This window comes from Oncorhynchus kisutch, linkage group LG2, assembly GCF_002021735.2.
Source record: "Oncorhynchus kisutch isolate 150728-3 linkage group LG2, Okis_V2, whole genome shotgun sequence".
In the NCBI taxonomy this organism is placed as follows: Eukaryota; Metazoa; Chordata; class Actinopteri; order Salmoniformes; family Salmonidae; genus Oncorhynchus; species Oncorhynchus kisutch.
The window spans coordinates 63,550,868-63,569,709 of NC_034175.2; the positions used below are offsets into that span (position 1 = coordinate 63,550,868).

The window sequence follows — 18,842 nt, forward strand, 5'->3', positions numbered from 1 at the left end:
ATGTCACCATTTTGTATTGCTAATTCCTCTTGTTTAGATGTTTTAGTTTTTTTTATACATCTGTCTCTCACTCTCAATCTCTCTCCCTCTCTCCCTCTTTCCCTCTCCCTCTCTCCCCCTCTCTGTCTCTGTTTCTGTCTCGCTCACTCTCCCTCTCGGTCTCTCTCTCTCTCTCTTTCTGTCTCTCTCTCTCTCTTTCTGTCTCTCTCTCTTTCCCTCTGCCTCTCTGTTTCTCCCTCTCCCTTTCCCTCACTCTCTTGCTCTCTTTCCCTCTCTCTCTGTGTCTCTCTCTCTGTCTCTCTGTCTCTCTCTCTGTCTCTCTCTCTGACTCTCTGTCTCTCTGTCTCTCTCTCTGTCTCGCTCTCTCTCTGTCTCTCTCTCTGTCTCTCTCTGACTCTCTGTCTCTCTGTCTCTCTGTCTCTCTCTCTGTCTCTGTCTCTCTCTGTCTCTCTCTGTCTCTCTGTCTCTCTGTCTCTGTCTCTCTCTCTCTCTCTCTCTCTCTCTCTCTCTCTCTCTCTCTCTCTCTCTCTCTCTCTCTCTCTCTCTCTCTCTCTCTCTCTCTCTCTCTCTGTCTCTCTCTGTCTCTGTCTCAGATGAGCAGCAATAAGGTATTTCTGAGGTACTGGCAAGCTGACCAGCTCAACGACCGCTGCCACCAACTACACAGGAAGATCATCATCTGCCAGAAAGGTACAACAACTTGCATCTCTGTGTGTGCCTGTGCGTTATTAACCCCTCTCTTTCCCCCTATCCTCTGTCAGTGATCCGTGGCTGGCTGGCCAGGCAGCGTGTGCGCCATAGACTGTCGTCCCAGCCGACTGAGGACTGCAGTATCCAGAGGTTCCTCCAGGGGGCAGAAGACCAGGGCCTATGCACCTACGACCACCTGGTCATCCAGAACGCCTCTGACATCGCCCGCGAGAGCAACCACCAGCGCTGCCATGGCAACGGGTCACACAGCAACAGTCCGCCCCTCGGTGAGAGGCCCGAGCCAGTTGGCGAAGAGGAGGACACCCCCAAAAGGTAATAGACCACCGCTTTCGCCCTCGTAGAGATGTCGCTCCTTGTGGTTTTGTGTTTCTCATTTGATTTGAAGCTAATAGTATGATGTAATACAATGATAATGGATTGAATATAGACTATGTTCTGTGGCTGTAAGTAACTCACCCAATCCACCACAGATACTATAGAGATGTAGAGGTCACAAGGTGTATGTACAGTGTGTGTACAGTGTGAGTATAGTGTGTGTACAGTGTGTGTATAGTGTGTGTACAGTGTGTGTACAGTGTGTGTGTCATGTGATGTGTGAGTTATGGTGTCATTGAGCCTGTGCTGGTTGGTGACTATAATTCCATATTGTGATTGCTAGGATAATGAGTTAAACATCAGCATGTGTTAATGTTTCAGCACTGTCCCCAAGCCTACACTGGCCTATAGCTGCAGCGCATTCAAATTCAATCCAATTTTATTTGTCAAATGTGCTGAATATAAAAGGTGTAGAGCTGAAATGCTTACTTACAAGACCTTACCAAACTATGCTGTTCAAGAAATAAAGTTAAGAAAATATTTACTAAATTAATTAAAGTTAAAAGTTAAATAAAAAGTTAAACAGTCAAATAACAATATTGAGGCTATATACAGGGGGAACTGGTAACTAGTCAATAAGCGGGGTTACAGGTTAGTTGAGGTAATGTGTACATGTCGGTAGGGGTACAGGTTAGTTGAGGTAATGTGTACATGTAGGTAAGGGTACAGGTTAGTTGAGGTAATGTGTACATGTAGGTAAGGGTACAGGTTAGTTGAGGTAATGTGTACAGGCCAGTAGGGGTACAGGTTAGTTGAGGTAATGTGTACATGTGGGTAAGGGTACAGGTTAGTTGAGGTAATGTGTACATGTTGGTAAGGGTACAGGTTAGTTGAGGTAATGTGTACATGTAGATAGGGGTACAGGTTAGTTGAGGTAATGTGTACATGTAGGTAAGGGTACAGGTTAATTGAGGTAATGTGTACATGTAGGTAGGGGTACAGGTTAGTTGAGGTAATGTGTACATGTAGGTAGGGGTACAGGTTAGTTGAGGTAATGTGTACATGTAGGTAAGGGTACAGGTTAGTTGAGGTAATGTGTACATGTCGGTAGGGGTACAGGTTAGTTGAGGTAATGTGTACATGTAGGTAGGGGTACAGGTTAGTTGAGGTAATGTGTACATGTAGGTAAGGGTACAGGTTAGTTGAGGTAATGTGTACATGTTAGTAAGGGTACAGGTTAGTTGAGGTAATGTGTACATGTCGGTAGGGGTACAGGTTAGTTGAGGTAATGTGTACATGTAGGTAAGGGTACAGGTTAGTTGAGGTAATGTGTACATGTAGGTAAGGGAACAGGTTAGTTGAGGTAATGTGTACATGTAGGTAAAGTGACTATAAATAGATAATAAACAGCAAGTAGCAGCTGTGTAAAATCATAGTCCAGAATGTGTACATGTACACACAAGTGTTGAAGAATATTTGACCGTTGCCTTTCATTCTTTTCGAATTCTCAGCACAATTTCCCCAACTGTTGCCACAACTGTCAATGCATTCAAATAAATAGAGAACTCGTACCGGAGACGCGTTGGTTGGGAATTATGCGGAGATGCGTGTTCAGGCTATGCGTCCCCCGGGGGTGGTGGTGGGCTGTGTATCTATGTCACAGTGAGACGTCAGACTATCCTTTCCTGGTGTCAGTGGACTTTGATTTACACTTTATATAGCTTGTAGTTGGCATGGCAACCATTGTTTGAATTGTAAGACGGGCCCAAAATGCTTTTCCAGTGTAGGGACTAAAGAATGAGAGAGGCTGTCATTTTAGAATGTATTCCTGTATTCTTTCTGAACATGCTAATCAGACAGAGATAAGCCTCCAATTGGCTGAAAGTCTGATTGTGTTTTAAAATGCTATTTAACATTGGGGGTGTACATCCTGCAGAGAGAGGAAACACAAAAACAGAGACCCACACATACACACAACACTCTTACCTGTGCTTCTGTCCTCCATGTGCCCTTGTATGCTAACAGGACATCTGCTACTGGGACAGAGACTAGAAGATGGGGGCTTGGGAGGGAGATATTGAGAGGGGGAGGAGAGAGCAGGGAGGAAGGAGGGGGTAGAGAGGGAGATACAGAAGGAAGAAGGGGTCGGGATGTCACTGGTAATCCCCCCTTCCTCCCTCCTCCTTCTCCTCCTCCATCTCAAGAGTCATTTTCTCTCTCACACACACTAATACTGTCATCAGCATTAGGAGGGGTTAACAGGTGAGGAGGGGGTGTGTGGAGAGGGGGGGGGGATACGGGTGAAGGATGGTGTGTGGAGAGGGGGAGGGGGATATGGATGAGGGAGGGTGTGTGTAGAGTGATGGAAGGGGGATGAGGGTGAGGGAGGGAGGGTGTGTGTAGAGAGGTGGAAGGGGGATGTGGGTGAGGGAGGGTGTGTGTAGAGAGGTGGAAGGGGGATATGGGTGAGGGAGGGTGTGTGTAGAGAGGTAGAAGGGGGATATGGGTGAGGGAGGGTGTGTGTAGAGAGGTGGAAGAGGGATATGGATGAGGGAGGGTGTGTGTAGGGTGATAGAAGGGGGATGAGGGTGAGGGAGGGAGGGTGTGTGTAGAGAGGTGGAAGGGGGATATGGGTGAGGGAGGGTGTGTGTGTAGAGAGGTGGAAGGGGGATATGGGTGAGGGAGGGTGTGTGTAGAGAGGTAGAAGGGGGATATGGGTGAGGGAGGGTGTGTGTAGAGAGGTGGAAGGGGGATATGGGTGAGGGAGGGTGTGTGTAGAGAGGTGGAAGGGGGATATGGGTGAGGGAGGGTGTGTGTAGAGAGGTGGAAGGGGGATATGGGTGAGGGAGGGTGTGTGTAGAGAGGTGGAAGGGGGATATGGGTGAGGGAGGGTGTGTGTAGAGAGGTGGAAGGGGGATATGGGTGAGGGAGGGTGTGTGTAGAGAGGTGGAAGGGGGATATGGGTGAGGGAGGGTGTGTGTAGAGAGGTGGAAGGGGGATATGGGTGAGGGAGGGTGTGTGTAGAGAGGTGGAAGGGGGATATGGGTGAGGGAGGTGGTGGGGTGGATGGTATTGTGTCTCTGGGATCCCTGTGGGAGTGTCCCATTCCAGATTACTACGCTACTCCCACTCTTACCAAAGTCAGTCGGAAACCTCTTCAGGCTCTGAAGGCCCTCCATATACACACACACGTTATGTTAGGTTATTCTATCCTCGTGGGGACCTAAAATTAATTTCCATTCAAAATCATATTTTCCTTATCTTTACCTTTTTCTAAACCTAACCACTACATTTAAAACCAACTTTGTCCTCATGGGGACGTGGGAAATGTCTCCACGAGGGAGAATGTTCCTTGTTTCACTATCCTTGAGAGGACTCTTCTTCTGGGGACTTTTTAGGTCCCCACAATGATATAAGAACCAAGCAACCCACACACACACACACACACACACACACACACACACACACACACACACACACACACGGACAAACAAACACACAGAGACACAGACACACTATCTCTCTCACACTTTACAGACAAACACAACCCCCCCTCCACCTGGTCCAGAGGGACCAACAGATGGCTTCCTCCAGATTGGAGAAGGAAATATCAACCTACAGAGCAGAGTGAATATCATATTATCATATTACAGCAAGCCGATTAGACTTATACATTTAAAGCAGAAACAATCCATAGAGTTTCCACTCTTTATCCCCCGTATTGGCCTCTTTAGAATGCATTTGTTGCATGACAGATGATGCAGCCATACATTTGAGTGGAGTCTGTGGATGATATGATGGGAATAATTCAATTAATCTGGATTTGTAGATGGAAAGTAATTATCTTATTGTTGTTGCTCTCAAGGAAAATCCATCTTATTATGTTTGGTTGGAACCAGGATCAAATCTCAACAGAAGGTGTGTTTGTCCATCATGAGGTTTAAAGGAGAGAGGGAGGAGGGATGGAGATAGGAAATAAAAATAGACAGAATGTGGAATGGAGAGGAAGAGAGTGATTTAGAGCAATAGAGAGAGAAAATACTTTATTTCTCATGTCAATCTGATTTCCCATGTAGGGTTGTGGAGAAGAGGAGAAACCAAGACAGTTCTGTCAATGGGGGGAGACGGAATATCCGCCACTTACGCTCCAGCTCAGTGCCCATCCCCCTGGTTATAGAGAACTTGGTACATTCCAGCCATGGCCCATCCACCAGACCGGCCCTTCAACAGGCGGCCCATACCACTGAGGATGGGGGAGGCCTGGCATCACCACGGAAACAGCCTCCCCCTAAACCCAAGCGGGACCCCAGCACTCGTCTGAGTGCGTCCTACGAGGCGGTCAGTGCCGGACTGACACTGGGACCCCCGAGAGAGAGCCCCACTCCTGAGGGCTATGGGTCCCCTGCAGGGAGCCCCCCCAAAACACAGCTGTCACCTACGGATGGTGCATATATACACCACAACACACCAACTATCATTACCTTTGCCTCTATGTAGCCCAAAACACAGCTGTCAGTGTGACTGTTGTGAACTGTTTCTCCTCTCATCTCTCCCCTCCCCAGCTCTGTCCAAGCCGCGACCCCACAGTGATGACTACACAACCATGAGGAAGGTGCCTCCTCCAAAGCCCAAGAGGAACCCCAACACCAAGCTCACTGGCTCCTATGAAGAGATCAACGCTGCCGGCTTTAACCACCTCCAGCTCCGCCCCGCTGATGTCAAACTGGCCCTGCTGTCCCGCACTGGAGGGCTAGGGGGTATGGGGTGTCTGAGAGGGCTGATACAGCGTGCAGCGTCTGTGGACGGCCCACAGGGGGCGACACTGAGCCTGCACCATAACCAGGATGAGGAGGATGTGTACATAGAGATGGTGGGGGCTCAAGGCAGGAGTTACAGTCTGGGAGGGAGTTACCAGGACCCCCCCGACAGCCCTGAGCAGGGAGACACCGAGGCTGTCTATGAGGAGATGAAATACTTCCTTCCCGAGGAGGCGGGACTTCCTGTGGGAGGGGCAGTTGCTGCCGCGAAGGCAGCTGGGAAGCTGGAGGCGTTAGGGTTGATGTTAGGGGGGTTAGGGTTGGGCTTGTCTCCCTCTCAGAGTGGAGAGGGGAAGAGGGCAGGGCTGGGGGGTGTATCTACTACCATGGAGGCCCAAACATCTGCCGCCGGAGGAAACAGCATGCCCCCTCATAGTAAAGAAGGCAGGTGTGACATCCCTGCACCATTCCCCAACCTGCTCACCCACCGCCCCCCTCTCCTGGTGTTCCCCCCCTCCCCTGTCACCTGTTCCCCTGCGTCTGACGAGTCGCCCCTCACCCCTCTGGAGGTGAAGAAGCTGCCTGTGTTTGAGTCCAACCTGAACTACGCCGGCCCAGACAGCCCCCTCTCACCTCAGTACTACCGCCAGCGCGCTGACTCCTCCCCCTCTCTTTCCGTCCTCCTCCCAGACAAGCCCAATCCTCCCCTCACCCCTCCGCCTCCCCCTCCTCCCGCCAATGCCCTGCCCCCCCCCCTATCGCCCCCCCTCCCACTTTCCCTTCCCCCCAGAGTCCAGCATACTCTCCCTTACCCGGGCTGCTTCTATCACAGGTGGGGGCGGCTTGGAATCTCCCAAGCCCTCCTACGCCTCCTCGTCTCATAGGGCTGCGGGGGACAAGCCCCCTCCCTACTCTCCGGCCAAGTCCACCCGCCCAGAGCCACGCCGTGCCCACTCCTGCTCATCCTCGCCCCTGCTGTTCAACCCAGCCAACGGGAGACCCCTGACCAGCCCTCAGCCAGCCCTGGATGAGCTCAACACCCTGTTCAGCTCTGGACGCAGCCTGCTCAAGAAGACCACTACAGGACGCAAGATGAGGGAGGGAGGTGAGTCACAATGTAACACACACACATACACAGATGACCTTTACCTCTGTGAATTCCTTCACACACTGTCTCATACACCCCCTGACCATGCACACACACACACACATTTGATCCAGACAACCCCAGAACTTTGTCTTTGTATGTCTTTGTGTGTCTTTGTGTGTGTGCACGTATGTGTGTGTGCGTGTGTGTGTGCAAGTGTGTGTTGCTAAACTCTGAGGTGATGAAGACATGAATCCATCACAGCAGAGGCTAATTCCAAATAATGTATGCAGAGCAAAATAACGATACCTGCTAATTATAAAAATCCTAAAAAGTGCCTATTTCTACAACCACCTAAAAGGAAGCGATTCCCAAATCTTTCATAACAAAGCCATCACCTAGAGAGAAATTAACTTGGAGAAGAGTCCCCTAAGCAAGCTGGTCCTGGGGCTCTGTTCACAAACACAAACAGACCAGACAGACCCCCAGAACAGCAACACAATTAGACCTAACCAAATCACGAGAAAACTAAAAGATACATACTTAGCACATTGGAAAGAATTTACCAAAAAAACTGAGCAAACTGGAATGCTATTTGGCCCTAAATAGAGATTACACAGTGGCAGAATACCTGAATGTAGTGACTGACCAAAACTTAAGGAAAGATTTGACTATGCATAGACTCAGTGAGCATAGCCTTGCTATTGAGAAAAGCCGCCGTAGGCAGACCTGGCTCTCAAGAGAAGACAGAATGTGTGCACACTGTCCACAAAATGAGGTGGAACTTCCGAACCTCCTACCAAATGTATGACCATATTAGAGATACTTATTTCCCTCAAATTACACAGACCCACAAAGAATTTGAAAACAAACCCGATTTTGATGAACTCCGAAATATGCCATCACAGCAGCAAAATTTGTGTCCTGTTGCCACGAGAAAAGGGCAACCAGTGAAGAACAAACACCATTTTTATGTTTATTTATTCTTCCCTTTTGTACTTTAACTATTTGCACATCGTTATAACACCGTACATAGCCACAATATATAACATTTTAAATGTCTCTATTCCTTTAAAACATTTGTCAGTGTAATGTTTACTGTTCATTTTTTATTTTTTATTTCACTTTTGTTTACTGTCTGTTTCTCTTGCTTTGGCAATGTAAACATATGTTTCCCATGCCAAAAAAGCCTTTGAATTGAATTGAAATGAATTAATTTCAGGAGCGAGGAGGAGGAGGTGAGAGGGTGATTTCCCTTCTTCAGATTGTGAAAGATACGTCACTCCTTCCCACATGTAATCACACTTGTCTTAATTAAGCGACAGGACGTCTCAGTTGAACGTGTAATGCGTGCACGGCATGACACCCACCCACACACTGATGCTGATGCTACTGTACAGTACATTAGTGCAAACAATGAAAAATAATCTCAACCATTATCAAACTCTGATGTGATGTAGGATGAAATCTAACTAATGACAACACAATCACATAATCATGTCATCACAATGTATAAATCTGATATTAAAACACCTTCTTTGGGTCAGATCATATGGAGTAACAAAGGGTAGATGAGCTAATATTAAACAGGTGTCTATAGGCATTGAGACACAAAGACTAGATTATGATTACTGCAGCTGGGGAGAGAGCCACTCTGTCATACGCAGGTACTCTCTCTACCAGACCCCAATCTAACCTCATATAAGATAATTAAAATCATTCATATAGACTCAATCTCATCAGAGATATGATGTTTGCTGGGAATGTAACATCCAATATCACCTAAATATCACAGCTATATACCAATCATACCCCAGCTTGGAATATTCCATATCATTCTGGAACGGTACAGTAACAACATGATGGGAATTGATTTGGGGTTCCACGCCTCTGAAGGGGAACAGATGGTCCGGTCACAGCCGTCCCTTCCACTGATGAAGTTAAGAGATTACTTTAGAAAGGCAATTTCACCAAATGTCACTACGCATGCAAGTCCCAGTTTACATATGGCAGGGAGGAATCAGGCTGATAAATAGGACTCAGGTGTCCCTCGTCTCGCTCTCCTATTTACACACACACACACACACACACACACACACACACACACACACACACACACACACACACACACACACACACACACACACACACACACACACACACTCACTCTCACTCACTCACTCACTTTACAGTACCCATATATATGTTATGTAGCTCTATCTGTGTTTAGTGCCTGTATAGTGCATGCAGAGCAGCATATGTAGGCCCCTTAGTACTGGAGAAGCAGGACCTCACCTTTGGAGAAGAAGAGCAGAAGTATGTATCACTCATATGAATGGAGGGTCAACACTAGAGCTGCACTAGGTCACAGTGTTCCAAAACATGTACGAGATCGATGGGGCTGTAGTGGCGCGGATCGAGAGCTTCAAGTTCCTTGGCGCACACATCACTAACGACATAACATGGTCCACACACACGCGCACAGCTGTGAAGGGGGCATGACAGCGCCTCATAAGACTGCTAAATAGCCATAAGACTGCTAAATAGCCATAAGACTGCTAAATAGCCATAAGACTGTTAAATAGCCATAAGACTGCTAAATAGCCATTAGACTGCTAAATAGCCATAAGACTGCTAAATAGCCATAAGACTGCTAAATAGCCATAAGACCGCTAAATAGCCATTAGACTGCTAAATAGCCATAAGACTGCTAAATAGCCGTAAGACTGCTAAATAGCCATTAGACTGCTAAATAGCCATAAGACTGCTAAATAGCCATAAGACCGCTAAATAGCCATTAGACTGCTAAATAGCCATAAGACCGCTAAATAGCCGTAAGACTGCTAAATAGCCATTAGACCGCTAAATAGCCATAAGACTGCTAAATAGCCATAAGACTGCTAAATAGCCATAAGACCGCTAAATAGCCATAAGACTGCTATATAGCCATAAGACTGCTAAATAGCCATAAGACCGCTAAGTAGCCATAAGACTGCTAAATAGCCATAAGACTGCTAAATAGCCATAAGACCGCTAAATAGCCATTAGACCGCTAAATAGCCATAAGACTGCTAAATAGCCGTAAGACTGCTAAATAGCCATAAGACCGCTAAATAGCCATAAGACTGCTAAATTGCCATAAGACCGCTAAATAGCCATAAGACCGCTAAATAGCCATAAGACTGCTGAATAGCCATAAGACTGCTAAATAGCCATAAGACCGCTAAATAGCCATAAGACTGCTAAATAGCCATAAGACCGCTAAATAGCCATAAGACTGCTAAATAGCCATAAGACTGCTAAATAGCCATAAGACCGCTTAAAAACCATAAGACTGCTAAATAGCCATAAGACCGCTAAATTGTAATTTTCACACTCAACAGTTTCTTGTATGTATCAAGTATGGTCCAGCACCTAAAGGACATTCAGCCTTCTTGACACAACTGTGGAAAAGATTGGAGTCAACATGAGCCAGCATCCCTGTGGAATGTGTTCAACACCTTGTAGAGCAACAAGCTCTCACGGTCTCACAGAATTAGAATTTCATCCATGTTTCTCAAACGTCAAAATTCAAAGTTGTTCCAAATGACAAATTTCAAAGTACACATTAATCTGGTATTGGTACTCCCTTTATATAGCTCCACATTGATCTGGTATTGGTACTCCCTTTATATAGCTCCACATTGATCTCGTACTGGTACTACCTGTATATATCTCCACATTGATCTGGTACTGGTAATCTCTGTATATAGCTGCACATTGATCTGGTACTGGTACTCTCTGTATATAGCTCCACATTGATACAGTACTGGCAATCTCTGTATATAGCTCCACATTGATACAGTACTGGTAATCTCTGTATATAGCTCCACATTGATCTAGTACTGGTATTCCCTGTATATAGCTCCACATTTATCTGGTACTGGTAATCTCTGTATATAGCTCCACATTGATCTGGTACTGGTAATCCCTGTATATAGCTCCACATTGATCTGGTACTGGTAATCTCTGTATATAGCTCCACATTGATCTGGTATTGGTATTCCCTGTATATAGCTCCACATTGATCTGGTACTGGTATTCCCTGTATATAGCTCCACATTGATCTGGTACTGGTAATCTCTGTATATAGCTCCACATTGATCTGGTACTGGTATTCCCTGTATATATCTCCACATTGATCTGGTACTGGTATTCCCTGTCTATAGCTCCACATTGATCTGGTACTGGTAATCTCTGTATATAGCTCCACATTGATCTGGTACTGGTACTCTCTGTATATAGCTTCACATTGATCTGGTACTGGTCATCTCTGTATATAGCTCCACATTGATCTGGTACTGGTAATCTCTGTATATATCTCCACATTGATCTGGTACTGGTATTCCCTGTACATAGCTCCACATTGATCTGGTACTGGTACTCCCTGTACACAGCTCCACATCGATCTGGTACTGGTACTCCCTGTACATAGCTCCACATTGATCTGGTATTCCCTGTACATAGCTCCACATTGATCTGGTACTGGTACTCCCTGTACATAGCTCCACGTTGATCTGGTACTGGTACTCCCTGTACATAGCTCCACATTGATCTGGTACTGGTACTCCCTGTATATAGCTCCACATTGATATGGTACTGGTACTCCCTGTACATAGCTCCACATTGATCTGGTACTGGTACTCCCTGTATATAGCTCCACATTGATCTGGTACTGGTACTCCCTGTACATAGCTCCACATTGATCTGGTACTGGTACTCCCTGTATATAGCTCCACATTGATCTGATACTGGTACTCCCTGTACATAGCTCCACATTGATCTGGTACTGGTACTCCCTGTATATAGCTCCACATTGATCTGGTACTGGTACTCCCTGTACATAGCTCCACATTGATCTGGTACTGGTATTCCCTGTATATAGCTCCACATTGATCTGGTACTGGTATTCCCTGTATATAGCTCCACATTGATCTGGTACTGGTATTCCCTGTATATATCTCCACATTGATCTGGTACTGGTATTCCCTGTATATAGCTCCACATTGATCTGGTACTGGTATTCCCTGTATATAGCTCCACATTGATCTGGTACTGGTATTCCCTGTATATAGCTCCATATTGATCTGGTACTGGTATTCCCTGTATATAGCTCCACATTCATCTGGTACTGGTAATCTCTGTAAATATCTCCACATTGATCTGGTACTGGTATTCCCTGTACATAGCTCCACATTGATCTGTTACTGGTACTCCCTGTACACAGCTCCACATCGATCTGGTACTGGTACTCCCTGTACATAGCTCCACATTGATCTGGTATTCCCTGTACATAGCTCCACATTGATCTGGTACTGGTACTCCCTGTACATAGCTCCACATTGATCTGGTACTGGTACTCCCTGTACATAGCTCCACATTGATCTGGTACTGGTACTCCCTGTATATAGCTCCACATTGATATGGTACTGGTACTCCCTGTACATAGCTCCACATTGATCTGGTACTGGTACTCCCTGTATATAGCTCCACATTGATCTGGTACTGGTACTCCCTGTACATAGCTCCACATTGATCTGGTACTGGTACTCCCTGTATATAGCTCCACATTGATCTGATACTGGTACTCCCTGTACATAGCTCCACATTGATCTGGTACTGGTACTCCCTGTATATAGCTCCACATTGATCTGGTACTGGTACTCCCTGTACATAGCTCCACATTGATCTGGTACTGGTATTCCCTGTATATAGCTCCACATTGATCTGGTACTGGTATTCCCTGTATATAGCTCCACATTGATCTGGTACTGGTATTCCCTGTATATATCTCCACATTGATCTGGTACTGGTATTCCCTGTATATAGCTCCACATTGATCTGGTACTGGTATTCCCTGTATATAGCTCCATATTGATCTGGTACTGGTATTCCCTGTATATAGCTCCACATTCATCTGGTACTGGTAATCTCTGTATATATCTCCACATTGATCTGGTACTGGTATTCCCTGTACATAGCTCCACATTGATCTGGTACTGGTACTCCCTGTACACAGCTCCACATCGATCTGGTACTGGTACTCCCTGTACATAGCTCCACATTGATCTGGTATTCCCTGTACATAGCTCCACATTGATCTGGTACTGGTACTCCCTGTACATAGCTCCACATTGATCTGGTACTGGTACTCCCTGTACATAGCTCCACATTGATATGGTACTGGTACTCTCTGTATATAGCTTCACATTGATCTGGTACTGGTAATCTCTGTATATAGCTCCACATTGATCTGGTACTGGTAATCTCTGTATATATCTCCACATTGATCTGGTACTGGTATTCCCTGTACATAGCTCCACATTGATCTGGTACTGGTACTCCCTGTACACAGCTCCACATCGATCTGGTACTGGTACTCCCTGTACATAGCTCCACATTGATCTGGTATTCCCTGTACATAGCTCCACATTGATCTGGTACTGGTACTCCCTGTACATAGCTCCACATTGATCTGGTACTGGTACTCCCTGTACATAGCTCCACATTGATCTGGTACTGGTACTCCCTGTATATAGCTCCACATTGATATGGTACTGGTACTCCCTGTACATAGCTCCACATCGATCTGGTACTGGTACTCCCTGTACATAGCTCCACATTGATCTGGTATTCCCTGTACATAGCTCCACATTGATCTGGTACTGGTACTCCCTGTACATAGCTCCACATTGATCTGGTACTGGTACTCCCTGTACATAGCTCCACATTGATCTGGTACTGGTACTCCCTGTATATAGCTCCACATTGATCTGGTACTGGTACTCCCTGTACATAGCTCCACATTGATCTGATACTGGTACTCCCTGTACATAGCTCCACATTGATCTGGTACTGGTACTCCCTGTATATAGCTCCACATTGATCTGGTACTGGTACTCCCTGTACATAGCTCCACATTGATCTGGTACTGGTATTCCCTGTATATAGCTCCACATTGATCTGGTACTGGTATTCCCTGTATATAGCTCCACATTGATCTGGTACTGGTATTCCCTGTATATATCTCCACATTGATCTGGTACTGGTATTCCCTGTATATAGCTCCACATTGATCTGGTACTGGTATTCCCTGTATATAGCTCCATATTGATCTGGTACTGGTATTCCCTGTATATAGCTCCACATTCATCTGGTACTGGTAATCTCTGTATATATCTCCACATTGATCTGGTACTGGTATTCCCTGTACATAGCTCCACATTGATCTGGTACTGGTACTCCCTGTACACAGCTCCACATCGATCTGGTACTGGTACTCCCTGTACATAGCTCCACATTGATCTGGTATTCCCTGTACATAGCTCCACATTGATCTGGTACTGGTACTCCCTGTACATAGCTCCACATTGATCTGGTACTGGTACTCCCTGTACATAGCTCCACATTGATCTGGTACTGGTACTCCCTGTATATAGCTCCACATTGATATGGTACTGGTACTCCCTGTACATAGCTCCACATTGATCTGGTACTGGTACTCCCTGTATATAGCTCCACATTGATCTGGTACTGGTACTCCCTGTACATAGCTCCACATTGATCTGGTACTGGTACTCCCTGTATATAGCTCCACATTGATCTGGTACTGGTACTCCCTGTACATAGCTCCACATTGATCTGGTACTGATATTCCCTGTATATAGCTCCACATTGATCTGGTACTGGTATTCCCTGTATATAGCTCCATATTGATCTGGTACTGGTATTCCCTGTATATAGCTCCACATTGATCTGGTACTGGTATTCCCTGTATATAGCTCCACATTGATCTGGTACTGGTATTCCCTGTATATAGCTCCACATTGATCTGGTACTGGTATTCCCTGTATATAGCTCCACATTGATCTGGTACTGGTATTCCCTGTATATAGCTCCACATTGATCTGGTACTGGTATTCCCAGTATATAGCTCCACATTGATCTGGTACTGGTATTCCCTGTATATAGCTCCACATTGATCTGGTACTGGTATTCCCTGTATATAGCTCCACATTGATCTGGTACTGGTATTCCCTGTATATAGCTCCACATTGATCTGGTACTGGTATTCCCTGTATATAGCTCCACATTGATCTGGTACTGGTATTCCCTGTATATAGCTCCACATTGATCTGGTACTGGTATTCCCTGTATATAGCTCCACATTGATCTGGTACTGGTAATCTCTGTATATAATCTCTGTATATAATCTCTGTATATACTGCATAATTTCACGGTCAAGTCTCCCCCCGGTGTTTTCGGAATGTGACAAATAACTTTTGATTAAATGGGTACAATGTGGCCTGACGTTGCCCATTACTGCATTGATTTAAGGAGACTGTTTCATAAAATACATGTTCAAACACTTCCCTTCAACTCTAAATATGATATGAACACAAGCAGTAACTGTTAGATCAGTTTGAAACATCATTCATTGTTAACACTCTTACACGAGAATACACACACTGTAGTCCCTCTCTCCTTCTCTCACCCTCTCTTACATTCTCTCTCAATTCTCTTTCAATTCAATTCCATTTCAATTTAAGGGGCTTTACTGACATGGGAAATATATGTTTACATTGAAAAAGCAAGTGAAATAGATAGTAAACGAAAGTTAAATAAACAATCAAAAATGAACAGTAAACATTAGACTCAGAAAAGTTCCAAAAGAGTAAATGTATTTCAATAGTCATTATGTCTATATACAGTGTTGTAACGATGTGCAAGTAGTTAAAGTACAAAAGGGAAAATAAATAAACATAAATATGGGTTGTATTTACGATGGTGTTCTTCACTGGTTGCCCTTTTCTTGTGGCAACTGGTCACACATCTTTCTGCTGTGATGGCACACTTTATTTCACCCAATAGACATGGGAGTTTATCAAAATTGGATTTCCCACAAATTCTTTGTGGTTCTGTGTAATCTGAGGGAAATATGTGTCTCTAATATGGTCATACATTTGGCAGGAGGTTAGGAAGTGCAGCTCACTTTACACCTAATTTTGTGGACAGTGTGTACATAGCCTGTCTTCTGTTGAGAGACAAGTCTGCCTACAGTGGCCATTCTCAATAGCAAGGCTATGCTCACTGAGTCTGTACATAGTCAAAGCTTCCTTAATTTGGGTCAGTCACAGTGGTAAAATATTTTGCCACTGTGTACTCTCTGTTTAGGGTCAAATAGCATTCCAGTTTGCTCAGTTTTTTTGTTAATTCTTGCCGATGTGTCTTGTAATTATCTTTTAGTTTTCTCATGATTTGTTTGGGTCTAATTGTGTTGCTGTCCTGGGGCTCTGTGGGGTCTGTTTGTGTTTGTGAACAGAGCCACAGGTTCATTTCTCTGTAGGTGATGACTTTGTTATGGAAGGTTTGGGAATCGCTTCCTTTTAGGTGGTTGTAGAACTGAACAGTTCTTTCGTGGATTTGGATAATTAGTGGCTATTGGCCTAATTCTGCTCTGCATGCATTATTTGGTGTTTTTTACATTGTACACAGAGGATATTTCTCTCTCTCTTTCTATCTCCTCTTTCTCTCCTTCTCTTTCTCTACCATGTCTCTCTCTCTCTATCTCTCTTTCTCTGTATCTCTCTCTTTCTCTCTGTATCTCTCCCTCTCTGTATCTCTCTCTTTCTCTATCTCTCTATTTCTCTGTATCTTTCTCTCTGTGTATATCTCTCTTTCCCTGTATCTCTCTTTCTCATTCTCTATCAGTCTCTCTCTCTCTCTCTTTCTCTCTCTCCTCTCTCTTTCTCCTTCTCTCGCTCCTCTCTCTTTTTCTCCTTCTCTTGCTCTCCTCTCTCTCTTTCTCTCCTCTTTCTCCTCTCTCTCTCTCTCTCTCTCTCTCACCTGTGACGCTCAGTCTCTTTTCCCTCTCTCACCTCTCTCTCTCTCGCTCTCTCTATCTCTCTCCTCTCTCGCTCCTGTCTGTCATTATTCATTCAAGTATATTAGCAGTGTGTAGGTTAATATAATATGAGATTAAATATTTATCACCGTAGTGGGGTATATCACTCTTCCTCACACTACGAAAGGGGAGATGACATGAGGACAGAACAGAGTGTAGCAGAGACATCCCACTGGGCACAGACATCAATTCATCATTGAAATGATGTGGATGCAACGTTGATTCAGCCAGTGTGTGCCCAGTGGGATACTTCTTAATCTAACTAAGTCATTGAGACAGGGCATTGAAGAGGGGCACTAACAGTAGTTTAAGGATATCCACCAGAATGCCAAGGGCCTTAAAACCCAGGGGTCTAGGGTAGAAACAGAAACCCTCAGGCTGACGTGACACTTTCTTCCATCTCAATGTCACATGCCTAGACATAGAATGACCAGCAAGGTACATTGATGACTTGAATGGGGATGCCTTTTACTAGTTAGCATGCCTACATGCCAGAGGAGGCTGGTAGTCAGGGTCGTGAACAGCGAGATGCCACTGGGCTTAACGGGGCAGCCTGCTTCCGTTCCCTCTCTGGCACTAAATGGTTATCTGTGATACCCGATGCTCCGGGGTGGCCTGGGGGTTAGGGGAGGTATCAATGCCATGCCTGTGATGAGCAGCTGTTTCCCCCCTGCCTGCTTCTCCTGTGGGATATGAGAATGCCACAGGGACGTCATGGGAATTCCCAACTTTAAACTTGAAGCTCCCTGAGGCATTCCCAGCTTTAAACTTGAAAATTAGCAGAGAACTGACTGTAGAAATGTACTTGTAGAGTATATTCTGTATTAAAACAATAGGTCTACAAAGGAACTAAATCAAAAAGGGTCATTTTGATGTATTCATATAAATTGTTTTAATGTTTAATAAATGAATGTTTAAAATTGTATTTCAGAATTGAGTGATGCTCCATATGTTAGAGCGTGCTATTAGGAATATAATGACACCAGGGTGTTGTCTGTATCGTGTAAGGTTCATAGGTCATAGGGTCTTACCGGAGGCAATTGTAGGTCTAAAAAGGGCCTAAAATTGCCACTGTAATCATGATATTCTCAAAACTGGTTTGTGTTACAAATGTAAAAATCCTTTCAAACATTCTTCATCCCAATGATGTCTCTATGTGAGAATTGCAAGAACAATCTGAGGTACCAAAAATATTTTTGGAACTAACAGTTTAACAATTCAATGTATGGAAACAAACCGATGGCAGTGACAGTGTGTGTGAGTGTGTTTGTCATCTCCTCCCAGGGTTCAACTCCAACATCAACCTGCCAGGGAGAGATGAGCACCCAGGCTCCACCCCCTCCTCCCCATCTCCACAGCTACAGGACAAGAACGCCAACAACCACGCCCCCCACCCACCAAGCCACACCCCCGTAGAGAATGGCAACCGACTGTCTAATGGTAAGAGCCGAGGGAGGAGTTGGAGTCAAATCAAATCAAATCAAATCAACTTTAATTTGTCACATACACATGGTTAGCAGATGTTAGTGCGAGTGTAGCGAAATGCTTGTGCTTCTAGTTCCGACAATGCAGTAATAACCAACAAGTAATCTAGCTAACAATTCCAAAACTACTACCTTATAGACACAAGTGTAAGGGGATAAAGAATATGTACATAAAGATATATGAATGAGTGATGGTACAGAACGGCATAGGCAAGATACAGTAGATGGTATTGAGTGCAGTATATACATATGAGATGAGTATGTAAACAAAGTGGCATAGTTCAAGTGGCTAGTGATACATGTATTACATAAGGATGCAGTAGATGATATAGAGTACAGTATATACGTATACATATGAGATGAATAATGTAGGGTATGTAAACATTATTTTAGGTAGCATTGTTTAAAGTGGCTAGTGATATATTTTACATCAATTCCCATCAATTCCCATTATTAAAGTGGCTGGAGTTGAGTCAGTGTGTTAGCAGTACCCACTCAATGTTAGTGGTGGCTGTTTAACAGTCTGATGGCCTTGAGATAGAAGC

General features: G+C 44.9%; 1 protein-coding gene across 1 annotated transcript in view; it reads left to right on the forward strand.

Annotated features, from left to right (window-relative positions):
• LOC109904903 (unconventional myosin-XVI-like) overlaps positions 1-18,842 on the forward strand; it is a 139,413-nt gene that overhangs the window by 85,314 nt on the left and 35,257 nt on the right. Inside the window, 6 exon segments of the mRNA XM_031799765.1 lie at positions 594-690; positions 762-1,023; positions 5,103-5,470; positions 5,589-6,513; positions 6,515-6,888; positions 18,098-18,253. Of these exon segments, the coding sequence (XP_031655625.1) occupies positions 594-690; positions 762-1,023; positions 5,103-5,470; positions 5,589-6,513; positions 6,515-6,888; positions 18,098-18,253 (2,182 nt within the window).